Source organism: Patella vulgata, chromosome 6 (genome assembly GCF_932274485.2).
Source record: "Patella vulgata chromosome 6, xgPatVulg1.2, whole genome shotgun sequence".
Classification (NCBI taxonomy): domain Eukaryota; kingdom Metazoa; phylum Mollusca; class Gastropoda; family Patellidae; genus Patella; species Patella vulgata.
The window spans coordinates 70,407,241-70,421,357 of record NC_065884.2 but is presented as its reverse complement, the minus strand read 5'-3'; the positions used below and the strand labels follow the sequence as shown (position 1 = coordinate 70,421,357).

Here is a 14,117-nt window from a genome sequence, read left to right as displayed (position 1 = left end):
TTTCAGAATCATGAATTGTGTGGCACGTGTTTGTTCCTTGAATCGGTCCTGGATGACAACACAGGTTTAACTTCATATGATACTTTTATTGTTCTTCAAACATATCATGTACAAAACTTAAGACTCCGTAATTAATTAACATGGCCCTTGTTCTAGCCTTAACCCAGGGCGCCCATGGCCTTCTCTCCCCTATCTCGTTTTCATTCTTGCTTATATCCAACTTCTAGACAAAAGATCTCACAGGATTACAAACATGGCTTTTGACAGATTTAGCGTTCGGCGCAGATTGCTTTACAAGACAAAGGATATTACGTAACTCGTGCCAGCTATACGTTTATATTATGTTAATGACTAATGAGTGCAATCTGGACAACCACGGATGCTGATAGCCGACATAAAGATATTTTAATCAATTCTGCTTTCAGGTGTCAAGGTGGCACGAGAACTATCAATAACATCTGTCATTGTGTAACAATTATCCCCCTTTAGCTAGGAAACACATTCTAAACACTCAACACAATATTCTCACACAAGCAGGATTCGGTGTGTATGTGGTGGGCAATCCTCAAAACCTGATGCCCATAGACCAGAATCGTCACACTAGATCGATTAATTACGAAGCCCGCAATGCCTATACATCCTTCAGTTTCCTTAGGTAGGTGAGGTGGGAGCCACGGTGGCTAGGTGGTTAAGACGCTGGCTTGCTAGCTTGGAGGTCGGGTGTTCGATCCCTGCATTGGCCGAGAAAGTTCATCTGGATTTTCCGACGTGGTTTCCCCTTGTCAGTGGTGCAGAACGGAGGGCCTGACAAGGACAGCTGTCTAGTCCTTCGGATGAGACAAAAAACCGAGGTCCCGTGTATACATTAGAATGCACGTAAAAGATCCCTTGGCAGTTGGAATTCGATATAAGAGTAGGCGATAGTGCCGCTGCCCGGGCAAAATTTCCCTCATAGCACACTGTATTGCGTATGCCCGTCTTCATTAGCCCAGTATAGGAGCAGAACAGTAGGACGTTAAACCCCATTTCATTTCATTTCAGGTAATATCTAACTCGTTTCAATGATACCCTAACATAGTAAAGAAAATAAAGGAGACCGGTTAGTGAAAACGATTCAATATTCAGTTGTGTAATGGCAAGAAACCTCTCCTACCCTCTGGCTTAATTTATCATCCCGCATGATGTCCGAGGATGAATTAAACCCCGCTTAAAATTATCGGCATTTATCGATAAATGCCAGTCGTATCGCCATTCCCATGGGATAAACTATTATACGTTAATTTTATTTGTTTTATTACATAAAAACTGTATAAAAGAAATATTTATAGGTAAACACACTGATCAGGTAATCACCAAACAGCCTGTTTGTTGATGGTTTGCAATGTCTCAGCTTACACTGCTTTTTGAACATAATCGTTAGAACCACAAAGAGCCAGCCATATCACATTATCACAATTAATTGAAGGTAGACGGAACTAATAGACTGTGACGTCATAGCCGAATCACCGGTAAATTATAGTTACTTGTATTTGCTTAGGATTCTGGCTGTTTTTGAGTTAGTTATAACCAGAAACAGGCGTTTAAACTATTAAGGGAATATGTTCTTAATCGATTGGCATCGTTCTGGGTATGACAATTATGCCATACCTATTGTTTTACAATATTAGTATATTATTACACCATTGTGTCATTGACTATAGGTTCAATTATTTATGTAAATTTATTTTTGTGAACTGCACGTCGAGTCTCTTTGCTATGTCGTATTTAGGTTTCAAAGCTTTTATTATTCTCCCCAAGACATTCTCGCCACGCTCGGCAAGAATATCCACTAACTTTCTGGCAGCATCTACGTTATCATTAATGCCGTTAATTGTAGTTTTGTCGTCATCGTTTATTATGAATGCTTGGAAGAGTTTTCCCATGACGTCGCCCAGGTGGTTTTTAAAATCTTTCACCAGATTTTCGTTGTTAGGTATCCATATCTCACTATAATGTGGTTCTCTCATTCGTCCAAATAGTACACATTTACGAACATCTAAAAAGAAAATATGCCGCGAGTAACTCTACCATTTGTTGCTGTTACATTAATATACCATCTATCGAACCCGCTTGAAAGGTACTGTAATGTCATATACAGTGTAGTAATATCACTGCCTCATTAATTCAATTTTAATTTTGTATTTTCAAATAAATGTGACCAAGACAGAAATGTTAATATTTAGAAATACGTCTCAGTGCTTAATTAGATTTTAATATATACTCATCTAATTTACAAACCTGCTTTGTCCACATCTGCCAGATGTGTGTTTTGTCTAGTTATTGCATCATGGACGTTGTGCTCTGTATGGCTTCTAGTTATTATATTCCCAGTATCTTGGCCGCTCAGCTCGGGATGATGACTTCTACTTACTGGACCAGCAGGAGCATAGACGCTCTGTTCTGTATAGTGTCTAGTTATTGTGCCCACAGTATGTAGGCTGCTCTGCTCGGTAGCGTTTCTCGATTCTGTATATCCGGTAGCATGGCCGCTCAGCTCAGTATGGCTTCTAGTTGGAGCACCAGAAGCATTACCGCTCAGCTCGCTTTGGCTTGCAGTTATTGGATCATTCACCGTTTGACTGCCTGATCCCCCATCTGAAAATATTTCATTGTTTCAGGTTAATTTAGTCACATTGAGGTATGTCTGAGCCTCAGATATAATAATATTAATATTAAATATATCGGAGTAACACATGGATATATGGGATAACTTTGAGTCACGACTAAGCAGCATAATTCCATCGCTTACCTCCCCTTACCTAGAATATGTCTGATCTTTCACTTTCAGATGATCCAGGAAATTTGAACACCAGCATATTCTGTTTTGTATCTGCGGCAAGCAGGGTTATAATCAACAGGAATGAAACTTTGATGACGTAACTTACTCAGCATGATTTATGTTTTTCGTTTTCCTGAACTGTAACTGGTGAAATAATAGGTCCCGATTTCCTTTTACTAAAGGATGGGTTCAATATAGATAAAGTTTTCAAAATATCTAGAATCTATGATTTAGGAATTGAGTTTATTTCAGTATCGGATACTTGAGGGAATTGAGAATAAATTCAAAGCAGGATACTATTAAAGTGAACAAAGAATACGTTTAAATTATCGTTAAACTTGGCAAATCATATATCTACAATTACCGTTTGTTGCCTTTACCCCACGAATTAAAATTAAGAGTCAAAGATTTTCAAAGTTATAACTTTATTATCGTGATATACAGTAAAATATCTAGAATACAATAAACGACAGATTATATTAAAGATTATCAAAAAATATAAATATTCAAAAATAGATACTAGAAATGTTTTTATAATATGGTTTCCATTTATTATTTGAGCAATTTAAAAACATAGACACCTACGACACTTCTGGGCCTGTCATTAATTTTAAGCCGATGAAAAAACATTTTTTCTTAGGAATGATTTGCCTTTTGTCAGTATCCGACAGCATAATTCCGACCACATGGCCATAAATCACTTGCACAAGAAATAGAATCCATGAAAACATTCTTCAGAGAGGCTCAGACAAAAACTGATAAAATGTGTCCCACTCAAATATATTAATTATGATGAAATGCAGAAAAAAATATAATTACTTTACGTGGTACAACATCTAGACCGCGCTGTAGATATGATACTACTTACCTTCTAGTAGATCAACTACTATTTGTTTTAATCCCATTTCTATCAAACACTCCTTAAAAATATTATAAACCTCTACATCGCGATCACAAAGGCAGTCTATTAGCTTCGATATTCCTGCTTCTGGACCCTCATTCCGTCTGGTATTTTGAATTTGCGTGAATTCATATTTTTGCAATCCCCCCTTTTCGCGTAATCTCTCAATAAGTTCATTGAAATAATCTGCTAGTTGGGTTTGAAGCTTCCGTCTATTTCCATTGAGTTTTTGGTGGTGAATAAGGTCATAGCCTGAATAGAATGACAAGATAGGTTGTCAGGGAAGTACACATGCATACTCTGACATTTCTCCGCGCGCGGCTTTACCTTATATAAAAATAGGTTGCCAGACAACGAAACATACACCCATAGCAGCTAATTCGTCCGGGCAGTCAACAAGAGTTGTCGCATATTTTTACTTTTTTTTCAGTAATGAAACATTAATAATTCACTAAAATCTGATTAAGAGGAACAACTCATTAAGTAAATATCAGAAAATCATTAGAATGTGTTTGTTTTTATAAAGTTCAGCCCTATGCTAACGTTTAGTATACGAAACATATAATATCATGGATTTAGCTCTTCAAAATTCATTGAAAATCAATATACTTGTTCGTCTCAAGAACTTAACTCTGTGTATCCATCTGAAGTCAATCGGATGATAACATAAGCCTCTCAAGCGCTAGAAGATTTTTCAAAGTGATCAAGGACCCTAACTTTGGAAGTAATCGCTGAAAATCAATAGGCTCCTTCGTCTCATGACCTTAAACATTGTGTGGAAAGTTAAAGTCAATCGGATATTAACTTTAGCCTCTAGGGCGCCCACAAGATTTTTTGAAGTGGTCAAGGGCCATAACGCTAGCTGTAATTATCGCTGAAATTCAATAGGCTTCTTCGTCTCATGACCTTAAACACTGTATATAAATTTGAAGTCAATCGGATATTAACTTTAGCCTCTAGAGTGTGTGGACGCCGGACGGACGGGGGCGACAACAATATACGACCACATTTCAACGCGGACGTATAAAATCTAAAATATACACAATGCGAAAATGATGATTCGTTACATCACCGTGTGTTCATAATGGTTATCAATCACTACATCATGGTTACATATAGCAGGACAGACAGGCAGACTATATTAAACATGTATTATTGAAGATTTAGATAAGGAGAAGACAACTCGAAAAGGGGCATATATTGAAAATGTCAAGAAAATTCCTTCATTTTGAGAAAAGTTAATAAACAAAGTCTCGATTATTAATTTTTTAATCAACCACATATCGTATTTAAATCCCAAAATATAGAGAATCGAGAGTTGATTATGGTCTTGCCAAGTTAATAAATGTCTAATTAATAACTTATGTAACATTTAAGGCCTAAATACAGAGTTGCAAAAGTGGGCCTATAAACTATTTTCCCCCTTAAAACAAACGGTATATTTGCAGTATCTTTCGATTCTTGTATTTGGTTCATTTCTGAATGAAATCACAGCCGTGAGAACCATTCTGCAAATTTCAGTATTTACCACATTACAGTATTAACTACAATATTTTTTTACTCACGAGGATCCCTGCCACAAGCCATCCCCATCAGGTTATATGTGATGTGTACAAACAGAGTCGTGCGTTTTTGGTGCAGTTTGTAGACAGTGAGGCAGATCAACTGTAAATATAAATAAAGGAAAATATATGTTGACTATAAACCCAATGCTCCCCACCCCACCTAAATTCCAGCATGCATACGTAATTATCACTCAGAATTTATATTCAAACAACTGGGAACAATATATTTGTTACCAAAAGCAGTATGCGGTTTTGCCATCTACCCATTTAATGTAGCCGCCAATAAGTAGTACACAGGTATAGACGCTATAATAATAATAATAATAATAATAATTTTATTTTCAATGCATGTTAGGCCAAAGACCCATAGTACACTCAATATATGTTAGTTCATGAATATTCATATTGATAATTGACAATTTTAACATCTATAAATAAATACAATTCATTTTCAGTATACATGTACAGTCCATTAGATACATTTGTACAGTTTCATTTTTCAGTTGATCAGACATACTTTCAATATACAATGTTATAAGTGATTATAATTATTCACTTTGTACTCTGTGATTGACCTTTATGTTTAGATTTTATGTAATTGTCTCTTTTCAAGAATGCATGATATACAAATTTGCATATATTATTCATTACATCATCACATTTGCTTTGTAAATAGTGTAACGTTGATTCTCTATAATCAAAGTATGTGTTCACTTTATACAAAACTCTTAAATCGGTTTAATTTTCACAAATTCTCAGAAAGTGTAATTCGTCCTCGACCACAGTTTTGCATTTAGTTATACAGCAAAATTGACAATATCTCTCATAGCTATTTACACTGTTCGCTCGTCCTTTCTCTACCTCTAAATTATGACTACTCAATCTGAGTCGACTGTAAGTGACTCTATACAATTTATTTTCAACACATGACAGGTATTCCTCTGGTTCTAACAGAGATTTTATCTCACAATAGAATTTAAGTTTACTACAGCTTTCTATGTTTTCATGCCATTTCTGGGTACTACAATCTTTCACTCTTTGTTTGAATGTATACATAAAATTGTTTGAATTTCCTACTTGTTGACAGAATCAAACATATTGGAAGCCATAGATACTCAGTAATTCCTTAATCGTGGTAGCCCAAGTTATCCTACCAGCATTATGTAATTTTAGTAACATTTCATAACACCTTTAATTGGGTATCTTTCATCACCCATTTCTAATGTTTTTAGCCAATACTTAACGCACTTAGTGTTATATATGACATATAATGGTGACCGCCCCAATTCCCCAGGTGCGGCACAGTTTGTTGTGGTTGGTTTTACACCTAGGATTTTCTTGCAGAGTTTGTTTTGCACTGATTCTATTTTACTATATACTTCAAAACCCCAAATATCAGCACCATAACATAATATTGGGACAATCATATGGTCAAACAGGAACAGAGCCCTTTCATGACTTAGATTGTAAGTGTTAATAAACTTATATATAGGATGCAGAGCTCTTTCTGCTGAAAGACATAGTGATTTGATAGTTCGGTGCCAGTTATTGGTGCTAGTAAAGTAGAGGTCCAAATATTTGTATTCTTTTACAATTTGTAGTTCTTTACCTTTGAAGGTCCAATTTTGATTTGCTTTTACCTTACCGCCCCTCTTAAAGACCACTATTTTTGTTTTATTTGTATTGACTTTCATGTGATATTTGAGACAAAAATGTTCCAGCACATCGAACTGCTTCTGTAAGCATCCTACTGTGTCTGCTACATTTCCAATGTCATCTGCAAATAGTAACTGCATGAGATTTGGAACCTGACTATCACAAATATACCTTGACACTTTGCAGCATTCATCATGCTGATATACTCATTCAAGAACATTACAAATAATATCGGGCTTAACATACAACCTTGTTTTGTTCCAGTAGAACACTCAAAATAATCTGTAAGGGTATTTTCTACTAAGACACACGATTTCATCTTTTCATACATAGACTTTATAACTTGAACAAAATGGGGGCTTATATTGTTTTTAGCAAGAGTATATAGCAAAAGAGGATGTTGAACACAGTCAAACGCGGCTGTGAAATCAACAAATATGCAATATATTCTGCCCTTGGTTTTGCTTAGATATTTCTGTATGAGTGTGAAGCAATTATCTACCGTGGAATACCCATGCCTATAACCCGCCTGTTGTTCTTTCAATTTATTCTCACATTCGGCCCATAATACAAGTCTGTTATTCAGGACTTTAGTGAAAATTTTTCCCATTACATTCAAGAGTGATATTCCTCGATAATTTGTCGGTAGACGCTATTGTAGAGTGATAATGGCCGATTTAATTACCTTGACAGTTGTATAATGATCAAATAAAGATTTATTGACAATAGAAACGACTGGAAATGTTAGAACTAGTGAGTATTTTGAGATGATAGACGAAATGTGTCAAAACTATATGGCGGCTCATATATAGAGAATCTCCTGTCTTTTTTGATATCAAAAAATATCAACACAAGTTGATAAAGTAACAAAAATCGAGGCTCTGCCGAGTTTTTTTTTTACTTTATCAACGAGTGTTGATATTTTTTGATATCAAAAAAGATGAGTAGGAGATCTTATTTATCACCCAATCCCTTCTTACATGCACAAATAGATAAATATAATTCTTTGCTGTAGATTTCACATTACGGCGTAGTGATACATCATTTTTTGACAGCAATTCAACCATTGCAAAGTCCTTTATATTGACCGAGTGTTTCCATCAAGGTCAATTGAATAACAATAGTTCATTTTTAATAATAAAAAAAGTTACTTTTAATAAGAAATGAACTGTTCTTTGAAAATAAAAAAAGTAGTTCATTTTCAACAGACCAATCAAATTCATGTAAAGCGATATAAGGAGATATCGCAGTAGATTATGAAATTTATCACACAAGCGATATCTACTGTAGAATGTATTATTTGGTGATAAACATTGTTGTTATGGTAGTATATATAGTAAAGCAGATGTAAGGAGTTTTGTTTTAATCCATTCAGGTGCTTGTGTAAATGTACGATGGATATGTTCGCGTATTACTTCTGTGTTGAATTGTATATATGTATGGTTTAATGGTCGAGAGCTAGACATTAAGTAATATATTGATACTGCACGAGGCGTTAGCCGAGTGTTAATTTTGTTTCAATATATTAAGCAATGTCTTTAGCTCGAGACCATTAAACAACTTAAAATACAGACACTATCCCGCACGTGCTTTTCAATGATATACGTCACGCGAGTCCAATATTTCATCTAGTATAGATAATGTATGATTGGCAAGTTACCTGTACATTATTGGAAATAATGGTATGCCAACATCATAGGATCGACGTCACATCTGTATTTTATATATATTTAATGAAGGGGTGCGTTTGATGTATGTATTGATATTGTAATTTGACCCATATTGTATAGCCTGGTGTACTAGACCTAACTATATGCAATGTAAATTAATCAGACCACGAAAGTATTTATCGGTTAGTTATTTTCAATATAGCGGATTCCCTGAAAAAACACCATTGAAAATACTAATGAAGAGCTGGAACATCTGCAAACAGATTCCTAGTATCTACAAATGTCGAACAGTACAGACAACCTTACTTGGTGTAAATTGCAAAAAGAAACAACCTAGATCTAGATATAAAATTAAAATGAAACCAAGTTAAACAATACAAACCATTATTAGACAAAATTCGATGTCCTAAAAAAAACGGTCTAGGCAAAATAGTGTAAACAGCAAATGGACTGTTCACCATGTAAACTGAGCTCCTTTGGAGCTCGCTCATTTAGTGTTGTTGCTGCCAATATGTGGAACTCACTACCTGAAAATCTTCGATTCAGTCCATCATTAGACTCCTTTAAATCCAGTTTGAAAACATACTTATTTGAAAAATATTTGCGAGAGTGATTATGTGTTTTTTGTAGCGCTATGAGCACGACTTTATGTGGAATTAGCGCGATATAAATGGACTTATTATTATTGTTAATATTTATTATTATTATTATGTACAAAATACACGACAAATAGTGGTAACAGGTGTCCGGAAGAGTAAGCTTACACTAACATGTCGGACGTAGATGTACCTAGGCGTTTTAGTTCAGCTTCCCGTGTGGTAATAAAAAAAAGACTATTTATGCGCTTACCTCTCTCAAACATACGCAGGACTATTTATATCCCCGCACCTTTGTGTAAGAAGTTGTGTTATAAAAAACGTATCATTTGAGATACCTCCTTGTAGAAGAATATATATTAAAAAACTATTATAACTGTTTCATATTACGATACAACTGAAAGAAAAGGCCCTTAAATTCACAAAACTCGATTCGCAAGGTGAGCTTAATTACATGATACACTCGACAACTTAAAAAACAGACGAAGCTGAAACTTTGCTGTAGCCCCAAAATACATTCACATATAAAAAGAGAGAGAGAGAGGGAGAAATGGGGTTTAATGTCCACTCGACACAAACTAGGTAATTTCGGGACTAACATATGGTTTAATTTTATTTCAATAATTCGCTTGCGAGCAGTAGGTGAAAACCCGAGAAAACCCACGAGGTTGGACAGGCAACCCTACTCCTTGTCACCTACAACCGCGGATTCGGAACCACGCCAGTTGATTCAATGACAGGCCGTATGATACAGCGCACACGTGCTAACCATTCGGCCATCCACCCCCCCCCCCACATATAAATAGTATGCATTGTAAATAAAATATACATAGATAAGAAAGCAGTATAAATAACCCCGCCCATATATTGCAAACTCCTATCAGTGAATATATATATATGTGTATATAAACCCCTAAAAGTGTTCATTTCGTATTAGCCCCCAGTCTGGTTATCGGTGTAGATTTAGTATATCATTTTATGTCGTGTCACGATAGCGAAGCATGTCTGTTGTGGCGATACAAGTCGGCTTATACATTGCATGAAGTCATGCAGAACACCATGTGCTCGGTGTATAGGATCGATTGGGCCATTAAGCGTTATTTTAACAGTGACTAGTGCATATTTCAATACAATGAGCTTTAACGCACTGTCGACACTTTACATAGGCCACTGAGGCTTACATACTGTAATTAGAGAGAGAGAGAGAAATGGGGTTGACGCCCACGCGACAAAAACTAGGTCATTTCGGGACTAACGTATGGTTTAATTTTTATTTCAATAATTCGCTTGCGCGGAGGGGTCTTTAGCAGAGGGAGGAAACCGGAGGGCCCGGAGAAAACCCACGAGGCTGGACAGGCGACCCTACTCCTTGTCACGTACCACCGGGGATTCGAAACCACGGCAGTTGACTCAATGACAGGCATTATGATACAGCACGCACGTGCTCACCATTCGGCCATCCAACTCCCCTACTGTAATTAAATTTATAGCGTTACATGTGTAATGCAAGAACTTTGTCGTGTCATCCTCTCGGTTACTAGTCGTTTAATTCGAACTGCCAACGGATCAGTTATCTCCGTTTTCCGAACTTCTAGACGCACGACGCCTCTGCCAACTCTTTATAAACCAGGCTTGAAAATATCGGATGTTTTTTCTATACCCATTTCCGGAATCAAACCGGGGGGGGGGGGGTTCTGATTGTTAGTTAAGTATACTTACCGCCACCTCCAACTGATAGAGACTGATTTTGGCAATAATACTTTAATCTGTTCAGAATTGTACTTCGAACAATACAATGATCGTATAGGAAGTTCGCGGAACAGCGGTTTATTTGATGGTATAATGATTTAAAGTTATTTTGAAGATATCGAGATTTTATTTTAAAAAGGGCTCCGAACGTCTCTCTTCCCGGGTTTGTTTCTGGAGAATATCTCATCAACAATTCAAGACACCTTTCTTTCTGCAACTTTTGCACACATATCAACCTATTATAGAAATTGTTCTTATGGACACACTTGGTATACATTTGTTGCATCTCTTGAAAATTATAGTTTCGCATTTTCCAATATTGTGAATTCTATAAAACACATTTTATATATGTTCCCATATTCATAAAGTTACCAAACATTGCGCCTATATTGCAATCACTTATAACAATGGGAGTGTTAAAGAATGTACATTACGGCCCTAATAAAAGAAATTATGTTTTATCTTCATTAAATTTAAGACAATTCTTAGATAGACATAGTCTTAATTCACTAATACATGTACATACTTCTAATAGTTCTTTAGATAGGTTAAACGAACTATATAGCTGAGTACAATCAGAGTATAAGTACAATATTAGGTTATTATTATCCAACAGTATAACTAAAATATGATGAATATAGTATAAAAAGTATCGGATCAAACATCGATCCTTGTGGAACACCGAAATAGCAAACGATTCTTTTGATAGTTTGTCATCTATTAAAATGTATGGTTTCTTACCTACTAAATAACTTTCTAAAAGATCAAATGTATAATTTTGTATGTCAAATCTAAAACGTAGTCTATGAAGATAATATCAACAATAACTTAAATAATTTCATCTACACATTCTTTGAGAATAGAAATGAAAAGAAATGGGGTTTAACGTCCTACCGTTCTGCTCCGAACTGGGCTAATGAAAACGTCTTTGAGAATAGAAGTAGGTGGAAGATCTAATGTGGATGACTTCAAAGGTGACGATTTAAGTACTCTTCTAACCTTAAACTCAAATACAGGATGTAACTGTTATCCAGATTTGTTTGTTGAAATGTTAAAAGTTATTGTTCTACCAATTATAGTCCCGTGGGAGAGAGACTGGTAACTTCTCGGTCCTTAACATTACCAAGTGACTACACTGGCTCAAGATTTATGCTAAGAATTATGAAGACAATTTACTATGTTTTAGATCACTTTCAAAATACTGGTAATTGGAATTTAACAATAAAGCATGCTATAAAAGTTTATTTTTCTCTGATTCCTGATCGTTAATGAGTATTCATATTATCTCTGTACACACAATGAAGAGTTATATATGGGGAGGCCGTGTTACAAATATTTTATATGTTGTATTTAATAGGTCTCCGGTTTGTGAGATATTCCCCAGGTTTGTTTCTCCCCTGGATTAAACAATATTGCAGTAATGTGTTCGCATGAGAAACGATCTCAATAAGGACAAACAACCGGGAGGTAATAAAGACAAACCATCAGGGGGTACCTCGTCACAGCCAAACTTGCTTAGTATTGTTGTGTATGTATGTATAAACAAGCTAAAACACAAGTTACTGAGAGAGAGAGAGAGAGAGAGAGAGAGAGAGGGGGGGGGGTCTTATCCTGTAATTGTGTTGACGTTTGTTGTTATTAAAATGTAATCAACTATGGCCATTGATGTAGGTGTCGCCATATTGAACTGCAGTGTAGAAATATTTCCTTACCTTGTGTACAGCTCATTCAAGTTCAGGCCAAGACACGGAATAAAAATCATACACTAGACCTGTTGTATATTTACGGAGACTACGGTGTACCCAGCCGTTTAATTGATGTACCCAGCTGCTTGATGTTTGGGAAATGAACGAATAAAAACAATGGAGTAGTTACATGCTTACCTTTGTCTCAGGTATGATGGTGGACTATATACAACATGTCGTGTGAGAGTATCTTTCTATTTAAATACTTCCGTCTTAATATAGTTTCTATTAATAGTCAATATCAATATCTAGTTTCATATTATAGAGATATGCAATTAGCCCTACTTTCATTTTGATTCGTAAGGGTTATAAAACATTTTAGAAATGAACTGTGTAAAACTTGAAACGTGTATATCTTTACCTCTCATTGTTCAATGGTATAAACAATACTACGTTTTATTTGATTTGTATATATGTAACTCATATTGTTCTATGCTACAAACGGCAGTTATTGATGTAAATAACTAAGTATTCGGTGTTTTGTGCAATACAGACCCACCTCCTTACCGCCACAACTCGGCAAAAAGTAATTTAATGCAATCAAGAAATACAAAACATGTTTAACAGAAGAAGGCTGTTCCACAACTCGACCAATCGCAACTTATATAGTCATGTTGAGAATACATTAGTGTGTAATGGTCAATATGGGTAGTATACGCAACATATATAGTCATGTTGAGAATACATTAGTGTGTAATGGTCATTAGGGGTAGTATACGCAACTATATAGTCATGTTGAGAATACGTTAGTGTGTAACGGTCAATATGGGTAGTATACGCAAATTATATAGTCATGTTGAGAATACATTAGTGTGTAATGGTCAATGTGGGTAGTATACACAACTTATATAGTCATGTTGAGAATACATTTGTTTGTAGTGGCTTGTATGTTGTATTCTTTGTTTGATGATATAAGGCGATTGGATGGTCGAATAATTTAACGCGTGGTGAGCTCTCGGTCATCCTTCTGGGTTTGGAGTTCATTCAGTTATCACCAAAATTAAACATAATATAATGTTTTCTGATTCTTTATCCTGTTTACAAGCAATTAAATAAACAGTTAGAACACCTATTAGTAGCAGACATTTATGATCTGCTACTAACATACGAGCTGAGCAAATCCTTATACGGCATTTAGTAACCGGACATATGATATAAAACACATATTTATATGGAAAACAATCACTGGGTTTATTTCACACTACGTGTCAACAAGGTGAAATGAAATGAAATGGGTTTTAACGTCCTACTGTTCTGCTCCTATACTGGGCTAATGAAGACGGGCATACGCCATATGGTGTGCTATGAGGGAAATTTTCCCAGGGCAGCGGCACTATCGCCTACTCTTATATCGAATTCCAATTGCCAGGGGATCTTTTACGTGCATTCTAATATATACACGGGACCTCGGTTTTTC

The 14,117-nt window shown here is 35.7% G+C and overlaps 1 protein-coding gene across 1 annotated transcript; it reads right to left on the bottom strand.

Moving 5' to 3' along the window:
• Positions 1-1,276: 1,276 nt before the first annotated feature.
• Positions 1,277-12,899, bottom strand: LOC126825496 (uncharacterized). Its single transcript, XM_050555128.2, has 5 exons — positions 12,839-12,899; positions 5,285-5,384; positions 3,687-3,971; positions 2,278-2,634; positions 1,277-2,035 (listed from the first exon to the last, which is right to left on the bottom strand). The coding sequence occupies exons 2-5, from the start codon at positions 5,310-5,312 to the stop codon at positions 1,707-1,709; spliced, it is 999 nt and encodes a 332-aa protein (XP_050411085.1). The 5' UTR covers positions 5,313-5,384; positions 12,839-12,899; the 3' UTR covers positions 1,277-1,706.
• Positions 12,900-14,117: the final 1,218 nt, after the last annotated feature.